Source organism: Oncorhynchus tshawytscha, linkage group LG05 (genome assembly GCF_018296145.1).
Source record: "Oncorhynchus tshawytscha isolate Ot180627B linkage group LG05, Otsh_v2.0, whole genome shotgun sequence".
NCBI classification, from domain to species: domain Eukaryota; kingdom Metazoa; phylum Chordata; class Actinopteri; order Salmoniformes; family Salmonidae; genus Oncorhynchus; species Oncorhynchus tshawytscha.
Genome location: NC_056433.1, coordinates 38,599,435 through 38,611,619, shown reverse-complemented (window position 1 = coordinate 38,611,619; position 12,185 = coordinate 38,599,435). Strand labels below are relative to the sequence as shown.

General features: G+C 43.8%; 1 protein-coding gene across 8 annotated transcripts in view; it reads right to left on the bottom strand.

Moving 5' to 3' along the window:
* The window catches only part of LOC112232975 (utrophin-like), a 169,966-nt gene extending 158,962 nt beyond the window's left edge, over positions 1 to 11,004 (bottom strand). For 4 of the 8 annotated variants that reach the window (XM_042321882.1, XM_042321886.1, XM_042321890.1 and 1 more), the window contains exon 1: positions 10,231 to 11,002. In XM_042321882.1, coding sequence (XP_042177816.1) covers positions 10,231 to 10,374 — 144 coding nt within the window. In that variant the 5' untranslated portion in view covers positions 10,375 to 11,002. Of the gene's footprint in view, positions 1 to 10,230 lie in introns of all 8 variants that reach the window. The other 4 variants (XM_042321885.1, XM_042321883.1, XM_042321888.1 and 1 more) reach the window with 2 other exon arrangements.
* Positions 11,005 to 12,185: the final 1,181 nt, after the last annotated feature.

The window sequence follows — 12,185 nt, the reverse complement described above, 5'->3', positions numbered from 1 at the left end:
TTTAGGTAAAGTTTTTTTTAAAAATCTGACACAGCGGTTGCATTAAGGATAAGTCTATCTTTAATTCTGTGAACAGTTGTATCTTTTATCAATGTTTATTATGAGTATTTCTGCAAAATCACCAGATGTTTTGGAAACAAAACATTACTGCACGTAATGCGCCAATGTAAACTGAGATTTTTGGATATAAATATGCACATTATCGAACAAAACATACATGTATTGTGTAACATGATGTCCTATGAGTTTCATCTGATGAAGATCATCAAAGGTTAGTGATTAATTTTATCTATATTTCTGCTTTTTGTGACTCCTGTCTTTGGCTGGAAAAATGGCTGTGTGTTTTTTGACTTGGCTATGACCTACCATTATCATATGTTGTGTTTTCGCTGTAAAGCATTTTTGAAATTGGACATGGTGGGTAGATTAACAAGATGTTTGTCTTTCATTTGCTGTATTGGACTTGTTAATGTGTGAAAGTTACATATTTCTAAAAAATATTCGGGTCGCCTAAAGCCCAACAGTGTAAAAAAAAATACAAATGGAAATTTGGGATAGAAAAACAAAAACTATAACAAACTGGTCGAACACTTGCTGACTCAAGACATTTCAGCTTTTGTAAAAATGTCTGAAAACATAATTTCACTGTGATATTATGGGTTATTGTGGGTGTGTGTTGGCCAGTGACATAATTTAATCCATTTTAAATTCAGGCTGTAACACAAAATGTGGAAAAAGTCAAGGGGTGTGAATACTTTCGAAGGCACTGTAAGCTAGTCGTAATGTAATAGATCCCACCGGTATGTCACTGAATAAATTCTCTTACTACTCAACTAAATACACTACATGACCATGAGTATGTGGACACCTGCGCGTCGAGCATCACATTCCAAAATCATTTGCTGCTGTCTTGAGACTAGGGGGCAGTATTTTGAAGTTAGGGTGAAAAACGTACCCAAATGAAACTGCCTATTTCTCAGGCCCAGAATCTAGAATATGCATATAATTGTCAGATCAGGATAGAAAACACTCTAAAGTTTCCAAAACTGTCAAAATATTGTCTGTGAGTATAACAGAACTGATATTGCAGGCAAAAACCTGAGGAAAATCCAACCCGGAAGTGCTGTTTATCCTGAAAGCTCTCTGTTCCATAGCCTGCCTTCGCTCAATTTAAAGGGATATCAACCAGATTCCTTTTCCTATGGCTTCCCCATGGTGTGAACAGTCTTAAGACACAGTTTCAGGCTTCTATTTTGAAGAAAAAGAAAAATCACATCGCTTCATTGTATGGCTGGGTGCCAGCAGCGTTTTGCATGCGCAACAGCTTCGAGTAGACATTTTCTCTCTCTCTCCTATTGAAGAAGCTACAGTCCTGTTTTAAATATGATCGATTATATATTGTAAAAACAACCTAAGGATTGATTATAAAAAATGTTTGACATGTTTCTACGAACTTTACGGATAGTATTTGGAATTTTCATCTGCAATGTCGTGACCGCTCGAGCCTGTAGATTTCAGAACATAACGTGCCAACCAAATGGAGATATTTTGGATATAAAAATAATCTTTATGGAACAAAAGGAACATTTATTGTGTAACTGGGAGTCTCGTGAGTGCAAACATCCGAAGATCATCAAAGGTAAGCAATTCATTTGATTGCTTTTCTGACTTTATGACCAATCGACTTGGCTGCTAGCTGTTTGTAATGTTTTGTCTACTGAGAGAGATGTCCTTACATAAACACTTGGTATGCTTTCGATGAAAATCTTTTTTGAAATCTGACATGCCAGGTGGATTAACAACAAGCTAAGCTGTGTTTTGCTATATTGCACTTGTGATTTCATGAAAATTAAATATTTTTAATAATTTAATTTGAATTCGGCGCCCTGCAATTCAGCAGATGTTGACGGAAATGATCCCGCTAACGGGATGGGTGCATCAAGAAGATAACAACCTCTACTCTTCTAGGAAGGCTTTCCACTAGATGTTGGAACATTGCTTCTGGGACTTGCTGCCATTCAGCCACAAGAGCATAAGGGAGGTTGGGCACTGATGTTGGGCGAATAGGCCTGGCTTTGAAGTCGGCATTCCAGTTCATCCCAAAGGTGTCCGATGGGGTTGAGGTCAGGGCTCTGTGCAGGCCAGTCAAGTTCTTCCACACTGATCTCGAAAAAAAAAAACATTTCTGTATGGACCTAGTTTTGTGTACGGGGGCATTGTCATGCTGAAACAAAATAGGGCCATCCCAAACTGGAAGCACAGAATCGTCTAGAAAGCCATTGCATGCTGTAGCGTTAAGATTCTCTTTACTGGAACTAAGGGGCCTAGCCCGAAACAGGAAAAACAGCCACAGACCATTATTCCTCCTCCACCAAACTTTCCAGTTGGCACTATGCATTTGAGCAGGTAGCGTTCCCCTTCTCCATCTGCCAAACGCAGATTAGTCTGTCAGACTGCCCGATGGTGAAGCGTGATTCATCACTCCGGAGAACACGTTTCCAAATAAAATCAAGTGAAATTATATTTATCATATACACATGGTTAGCAGAGGTTATTGCGAATGTAGCAAAATGCTTACGCTTACGCAGCAGTATTTAACAGGTATCTAACAGGTAAAACAATTCCACAACAAAACCTAATATCTAACAAATTCCACAACAAAACCTAATAAACACAATTTAGAAAAGGAATGCGATGAGAATAATTAAGTCTAAAATATATATGGATGAGCGGTGACAGAGCGGCTAAGATGCAGTAGATAGCAAAGAATAGATAATGAAGGATACAGTATACAGCATATACAGTTGAAGTCGGAAGTTTACATACACTTAGGTTGGAGTCATTAAAACTAATTTGTTCAACTACTCTACTCAATTATTTTAAACAAACTATAATTTTGGTAAGTTGGTTAGGACATCTACTTTCTGCATGACAAAAGTCATTTTTCCAACAATTGTTTACAGACAGATTATTTCACTTATAATTCACTGTATCACAATTCCAGTGGGTCAGAAGTTCACATACTTTAAAAAGCTTGGGCAATTCCAGAAAATGATCTCATGGCTTTAGACAGTTCTGATAGGCTAATTGACATAATTTCAGTCAATTGGAGGTGTACCTGTGGATGTATTTCATGGCCTACCTTCAAACTCAGTGCCTCTTTGCTTGACATCATGGGAAAATCAAAAGAAATCAGCCACGACCTCAGAAAAAAATTGTAGACATTCAAAAGTCTGGTTCATCCTTGGGAGCAATTTCAAAATGCCTGAAGGTACCACGTTTTTCTGTACAAACAATATTACGCAACTATAAACACCATGGGACCACGCAGCCGTCATACCGCTCAGGAAGGTGACACGTTCTGTCTCCTAGAGATGAACGTACTTGTCACGGAGCTAGGAGTGGTGGGTGAGGAGTCAGGCGCATAGAGCAGAGGTTTAGGGAAAACCGTATTTATTCCGGTAAGACAGGTCACGCCAAAAACAACAGGCGAAATAATGACACACAACCATCCACAAACAGAACAGAGAACCAAGCCCGCACAAAAGCAGGTGGGCATAGAAGGCTTAAATAGCCCTGAACCAAACCCCAAATGAGAAACAGGTGAAACTAATAGAGATATAACCAACAGAAAAGGAAAAGGGAATCAGCGGCAGCTAGTAGACCGGTGATGACGACCGCCGCCCGATCAGAAAGAGGAGCCACCTTCGGTGGAAGTCGTGACAGTACTTTGGTGCGAAACGTGCAAATAAATCCCAGAACAACAGCAAAGGACCTTGTTAAGATGCTAAAGGAAACAGGTACAAAAGTAACTATATCCACAGTAAACAGAGCCCTATATCGATATAACCTGAAAGGCCGCTCAGCGGAAGAAGCCACTGCTCCAATAACGCCATAAAAAGCCAGACTACGGTTTGCAACTGTACATGGGGACAAAGATTGTACTTTTTGGAGAAATGTCCCCTGGTCTGATGAATCAAAAATAGAACTGTTTGGCCATAATGACCATTATTATGTTTGGAGGACAAAGGGGGAGTCTTATAGAAAATTTGTGGGCAGAACTGAAAAAGTATGTGCGAGCAAGGAGACCTACAAACATGACTCATTTACACCAGCTCTGTCAGGAGGAATGGGCCAAAATTTACCCAACTTATATGTGAGGAGCTTGTGGAAGGCTACCCGAAACGTTTGACACAAGTTAAACAATTTAAAGGCAACGCTACCAAAAACGAATTGAGTGTATGTGCAAACTTCTGACCCACTGGGAATGTGATGAAAGAAATAAAAGCTGAACTAAATAATTCTCTCTCCTATTATTCTGACATTTCACATTCTTACAATAAAGTGGTGATCCTAACTGACCGAAGACAGGGAATTTTTAATAGGATTAAATATCAGGAATTGTGAAAAACTGAGTTAAAATGTGTTTGGCTAAGGTGTATGTAAACTTCTGACTTCAACTGTACATATGAGATGAGTAATGACAGATATGTAAACATTCTTAAAGTGGCATTATTAAAGTGACTAGTGTTCCATTTATTGAAGTGGCCAATGATATTAAGTCTGTAGGTAGGCGGCCGCCTCTCTGTGGCTGTTGAACAATCTGATGGCCTTGAGATAGAAGCTGATTTTCAATCTCTATGTCCCAGCTTTGTTGCACCTGCACTGACCTCGCCTTCTGGATGGAAGCGGGCTAAACAGGTAGACGCTCGGATGGTTATTGTCCTTGCTGATCTTTTTTGCCTTCCTGTGAAATTGGGTGTTGTAGGTGTCTTCGAGGGCAGGTAGTTTGCCCCTGGTGATGCGTTGTTCTGACTGCACCATCCTCTGGATAGCCCTGTGGTTGTGGGTGGTGCTGTTGCCATACCAGGCAGTGTTACAGTCCGACAGGATGTTCTCAATTGTGCACCTGTAAAAGTTATTGAGGGTTTTCGGTGACAAGCCACATTTTCCAAGCCTCCTGAGGTTGAACAGGCTCTGTTGCGCCTTCTTTACCACACTGTCTATGTGAGTGGACCGTTTTAGTATGCACACCGAGGAACTTAAAACTTTCCACCTTCTCCACTACTGTCCCTTCGATGTGGATAGGGGGGGGCTCCCTCTGCCGTTTACGAAAGTTCACGATCTCTTGTGTTTTGATGACATCAAGTGAGTGGTTGTTTTCCTGACACCATACTCTGAGCCCTCACCTCCTTCCTGTAGGCTGTCTCATCGTTGTTGGTAATCAAGCCTACCACTGTAGTGTCGTCTGCAAACTTGAGGATTGAGTTGGAGGCGTGCATGGCCACACAGTCGTGGGTGAACAGGGAGTACAGGAGAGGGCAGAGAACGCACACTTGTGGGACCCCAGTGTTGAGGATCAGCGGACTGGGGATGTTGTTTCCTACCTTCACCACCTAGGGGTGGCCCGTCAGGAAGTCCAGGACCCAGTTGCACAGGGCGGGGTGAGACCCATGTTCTCAAGCTTAATGATGAGTTTGGAGGCTACAAAGGTGTTGAATGCTGATCTGTAGTCAATGAACAGCATTCTTACATAGGTATTCCTCTTTTCCAGAAGGGATAGGGCAGTGTGCAGTGTGATGGCGATTGCATCATCTGTGGACCTTTTAGAGCAGTAAGCAAATTGGAGTGGGTCTAGGGTGACAGGTAGGGTGGAGGTGATATGATCCTTGACTAGTCTCTCAAAGCACTTCATGATGACAGAAGTGAGTGCTACGGGCGATAGTCATTTAGTTCAATTACCTTAGCTTTCTTGGGAACAGGAACAATTGGTGGCCATCTTGAAGCATGTGGGGACAACATACTGGTGATAGGGATTGATTTAATATGTCCGTAAACACGCCAGCCAGCTGGTCTGCACATGCTCCGAGGACACGCCTAGGGATGCTGCCTGGGCCGGGTGACGTCGGCCACAGAGAAGGAGACCCCACGGTCTTTGGTAGCGGGCCGTGTCAGTGGCATTGTATTGTCGTCAAAGCGCACAAAGTAGTTGTTTAATTTGTCTTGGAGCAAGACGTCGATGTCCGTGACGGGGCTGATTTTCCTTTTGTAATCCATGATTGTCTGTCGGCCCTGCCACATACATCTCGTGTTTGAGCCGTTGAATTGCGACTCCACTTTGTCTCTATACTGACTCTTTGCTTGTTTGACTGCCTTACGAAGGGAATAACTACACTGTTTTTTTCGGCTATGTTTCCAGTCGTCTCGCCATGATTAAATGCGGTGGTATGTGCTTTCAGTTTGTTCCAGAGTCCAATGGCGGTGACCTTTACATCACTCAAGCCGACACTTGGCATTGTGATCTTAGGCTTGTGTGCAGCTGCTCGGCCATTGAAACCCATTTCATGGAGCTCCCGACGAACAGTTATTGTGCTGACGTTGTTTCCAGAGGCAGTTCGGAACTCGGTAGTGTGTGTTGCAACCGAGGACAGACAATTTTTCATTCTATGTGCTTCACCACTCGACGCTCCCATTCTGTGAGCTTGTATTGGTTACCACTTGGCGGCTGAGCCGTCGTTGCTCCTAGACACACACACACACCTCACAACTCACTAATAGACGTTTCCACTTCAAAATAAGAGCACTTACAGTTAACCGGGGCAGCTCTAAGCAGGGCAGACATTTTACGAACTGCTTGTTGGAAAGGTGGCATCCTATGATGTTGGTGTTGAAAGTCACTGAGCTCTTCAGTAAGGCCATTCTACTGGTAATGTTTGTCTATGGAGATTGCATGGCTGTGTGCTCGATTGTATACACCTGTCAGCAACGTGTGTGGCGGAAATAGCCGAATCTACTAATTTGAAGGCATGTCCACATACTTTTGTAAATATTGTGCATTCAAATTCATTTACGACACTCCATTGCAATGCATTCACTTAAGGTAATGGACACTTTATAACTTGAGTGACAGTTGAAATCAAATAGTTTTTAGTTATTATTTGAGCCATAAATCAATTATCAAATGCGGGAAGATCAAGTAATTTACCATTGATGTGGGTAATGGCAGAAATCAGTGCTTCATTTCAAGTAATTGTCCTTGGGCTTTCTGAGTGTTGGTAAATTAATTCAAATGATTGGTACTTCTGAATTTGTTATCATATCATTTTCTCTCACAAGTTATCACTATGTCACCTTGCATTGTGTAGCATAGCTGTGTGTGTGTTGCGTGGAAGTTAGTGTTGAGTGTAAGAATCTGTGTTTCAAGACAAACAGCCCGACCTGGCCACCTAGTCCAGGGGGAATGATGCGTGTCCACACTCCTGCGGTCCTGTGCCACTGATGTAATGCATACTAATGACCCAGGGCCCTGGTCCTGGTGGAGCACAAGGGCAGAGAAGCAAAGGTGCTGCACTCTGTGCCCAGGGTTGACTCACCCTGCATGGGGTAAAACTGAGCGGGAGTGGTGAATGGAGGGGTGGTGTAAGAACAGGGGCCAATGTGTTAGTCACAGGGCTAGGGGACTGAAGGGACAATATAACTGGATGGATTGCTGCTTTAGGCTATTTTATAGATGGCATCTGCCAGTGTTAATGCGCACTCTCTCTCCCTGATACACACACACACTTTCTCTCTCTCTGTCTTGCTTTCTCTGTCTCTCCCTCTCACACCACACACAAACTCCCCAGAAAGTGTAATGAGAGTAAGAGGACACTCCTCCTGAGACCAGAGTGCCCTTCAGCATATTTGCAGACAGTGATTACACAGACAGAACAGAGCTGAGTGCAATGCAAATAGCCATCGGGGCCTTCGACGCTCTCCAGCACAAATACACCAGACTCATCACACACACGCACACACACACTGCAAGTGATTTTACTTGGCCCCACAACTTTTCTGATCCCGGTCAATTTGTAGTCTACAAATGATTTGTAATTATGTTCCGACCCCCTGTCCATCCGCTCAAGAAATCGGACCACGGGTGAATCTAGTTGATGATCCTTGGTATAGGGTTATGGCCAGCACTGTCAGCCCAGAGGCCAGGCTATTTCCTGAGTAGGAAAGCCAGGTAACAGCGAGACAAGCCCAGAGAGAACAAGCCGAGCGCACATTCATCATCAAGAACCACTGTTACCGCCGGCCAGACAGTGAGCGCACCCAGGGGAGTCCAGACGAGCCCAGAATGACTGATCCTCTCAGGGTGAGCCCAACGAGCCCAGAATGTCTGATGCAACCCAGGGGAGTGTAATTGAGTGTAAAATGATGGAATTCTCCCACTGGGTGCGGGACGGTAAGTCGGCTCCTCCCAAGGGAGGTTAAACGAGCGACGAATTACTGGTGCAACCCAAGGGAAGGTGGCCAAGTGCAGAATGCATAGGTCTGTATTATGATAAGTTAGGAAAGTGTGGAGTGAGTGTTATTAACAGGAGATGGTAGTAACAGAGTAGTGATCAGACGAGGTTGGCTGCTCACAGGGAGATTCAACCAACACAGATGGTTGGTTAAATGAGCAAAGAACAAGTGCCTACTTTGTTCTAGGGAATTAACCAGCGAGTGAAAGAGGGAAATATACTGTTTTAAAAAACTCTCCCATTATGTCTATCATGCACTTTCTCTGTTTCTGTACATTTCTGCGCTCACTAATCTACAGGTGAGTATGACATCCTGCCATTTAAAGCGCTTCAAATGTCACATACTATAAAACCTTATATTTTCCCATACCTAAAATGCATACTATTTAGAACGCAAGTGTTGGTATTCAGACACGGCCTGAATGGAGCAAGAGAGAATATATAGCAAGAGATGAAAATAAGAGAGGGAAAATTAAAGACCCGAGAGCGAGAGTGAGAGTGAGAGGTGGAGAGAGAAAGAGGGAGATTTGCCTTGGGAGAAACCATGAAATAAATTAAATCCAAGGCTAACATGCGTGTTAAAGCGTGATTGCAGCCGTTTGCTAATGATAATTGGTTCCACTGTACACACACAGTTTTGTATTGCTATGCTTGTGGGGACTAAATATTTTATTCCCATTCAAAATCCTATTTCCCCTAACCCTTAACCAAACCATAACCCTAACCCTGTGCCTAACATTAACCCCAAACCTTAACCATAAAACTATACCTAACCCTAACTTCTAACCCTAACTGTAACACCTAAAATAGCATTTTTCCTCCATGGGATTGTCAAAATGTCCCCACTTGTCCGAATTTTCCTTGTTTAGGACTTCTGGTACCCGCAAGGATAGTTAAAAAAAACACACACACAAACAGTTGTGTTTGCGGCTGGCCAGCTCTAATCCTCCTGAGCAGCTGGTCCATATTTCATCACTCGCTGCAGTGTCTCTGACTAAAGCGGTCACTTGCAACCTCGCAATATATCCTTCAGTGTAATAACAAGTAGGCTACAGTTTATTAAAAATACAAACTCATTGTACCTCTTACTCACAGCTTGCATACCATGGTGCATGGTGGTTCAGGCATTCACAATGCACCTTCTCGCTCTCTCTCTCTCTCTCTCACACACACACACACACACACACACACACACACACACACACACACACACACACACACACACACACACACACCTCACAACTTCTCTACCTTGTTAGTTTGTTTACTCCACCACAGCGGAGACAAGACTGTACACACAGGCAATAACACACACGCTCTCACACACGCACACACACAGCAGACACACACACAGCAAACACACACACACACAACAGACACACGCACACACAGCAGACACACACACACAGCGGACACACACACAGCAGAGCCTGATTACTTGACGTGCAGCTGAGGCAGTAAATCAGTCCCGTATCCAGCCAGGAATATGCAGACACACACTGTGGAGGTGACAACCACAGGCGTCAACACTCTCCCAAACAGATAACAGGATGGAGAGAGTTGTTGACAAAAACATGAGTCACAATTTAAATATGCAAGCCCCAAAATAGTCAGAGATGTGAAAGGACTTGGTGATGAGGTGAGGTAATATAATCATATAACAATGTTATAAATTAATAACCAGCAAAATAAGTAAGTCACTCTTTAACTTTATCAAAAGCCATGAATAAAACTAGGCATTCTTGAGAGACAAAGTGCTACAAAAATGCTACAAACCAAAAAGATGAACAAACTAACCCACACAGTTAATCAACTCTATCACAATACAGAACCAAAACACTGAATGAACAGACAAAACAAATGAACGAATGACTGAAAACAGGAATGAAAGAGCGTCGGACAGAACTCTTCCTCTCTCCCTGTCTTTCGTTCTGTGACTCACCTTGCAGAGTTTGTGATAACGTGGGGATGAGATGGCCATTCTCTGGAGCCTGTGTAGGAAGACCACCACTTTCTGAAGGGAGGTGCGGACCATGGCCATCATCGTACGAGTGCCACAGGTCTGCAGCCTGCTCAGAGTCTGCATGGCCCTCTAGCACTGCCCAGGCCCGCTCATATCCTATCCTCCTCCTGCCCCCAGAGATGCACCACAGCAGTCACAGAGTGACGTGAACACACACACTGTCTGAGACACACACTCCGACCCGGCATGCCCCCGCAAAAGCGTATATACTGGCACACACACAGTGCGCGGCCAATCACGGCACATGCGCACTCTTACAGCAAATACTCTCTCTCTCTCTCTCTCTCTCTCTCTCACACACACACAATCTCCCTCACACTCTCCCCTCATGCGCCCTCACACTCGTGCTCAGGCATTTAAGCAGGCTGAAACACTCTCATTCACACACACGCAAACCAGGGTACAATACTACTCCAAAAAGAGATGTCACTCTGTGGTTACCCCTTTAGAAGCCAGGGGTCAACGAAGAAAAAGAAAAGCAAAAGAGAAAAATCTGCCGACATAGCAAACCAAGAGAAGAAGGATGAGCGAGGGAGGCAGAAGTTGCTCTGAAGGAGCCGATCATGGCTCACTGTAAGGCGGAAAGCCCTCCAAGCGGACAACACAGAGAGAGAAGGGGGAGAGAGGGGGGATGAGGAGCGCTGTGTTAACAGAAGACAGAAGCTCCCTCAGCTGTAGGGAGGGAATGACACTACACCAGCCAGAGCGGGCGGCTGACTGGGATGGAGGGAGAGAGTGAAAGTGAGGGAGAAGGGGAGAGAGAGAGAGAGAGAGAGAGAGAGAGAGAGAGAGAGCACCAGTGAGATGCACAGCGTGCAGCTCGCACACAGCAGGAGCAGCAGTGTGTGTGGTGTCCCAGACGTAATGATATGCTCTGACACAGATACAGAGGGATGAGAGAGCAGTCTGATATGGGAACAGCGAAGGGGGAGATAATTAAAAACCAAGAGAGAGACACCTGAGAGAGAGAGAGAGAGAGAAGGGAAGAGAGGGAAGAGAGGGAAGCAAAGACAGAAGCAGATAAAAGGGTGAGTGCATGAAAGTACAGTTGGTGAGGGCATGAAAGAGGGAATATAAAGAGAATAAAAAGTAAGGGATAGAGAATGAAAGAGAAACAAAGACGTGCGGAAAGGAATTAATGCAGTAGTAGCATCTGTAATTTGCTGTGTTAATAGATTCAGAAACATTACTTTCTCCTGCACTCACGATCTGAACCCTTGTGTCTTCACCTAAGGACTCCCCCAGCGCGACAGACAAAACCCTCTGACACCAGGACTGCCTCATCTCAGTTCCCCATGACTTATAAATACAGGACACACACACACAGAGATAAGAGGCACACACAAATGACCCACATACACATACAGTACATCATACACACAAAGGCACACTCACGCTCAGTTAAACATGTGAGAAAGCAAAATGATCATTGAGTGCTTTGTGAAGATTTCTACATAGCCAGATCTGAAATTGGGGGTGAGCCTGCCATACGTTTATTCACTCATCCCACACAATATTATTTCTTCTAAGGTAATTACAGAAGGGAATACCGTTAGCTAGGCCAGTTACTCCACTGACGGCACTGAGTTTCCAATAAGACCGTTAGCAAAAGCATATGTGAACCCCTTTGGGAACTAGCATGATGTTCACATGCACTTACAGCAATGTTTGGCTAGCGACTCCAACATAGCGCAGAATGAAAGCTAATGTTTGAGTAGGGCAAAATCCGTACTGTGACTTCTGTACAGATATGCCTTGTTATATAGACTGGAACACACACACACAGTGCATTCGGAAAGTATTCAGACCCCTTGACTTTTTACACATTTTGTTACGTTACAGCCTTATTCTAAAATGGATTCAAATATTATTTA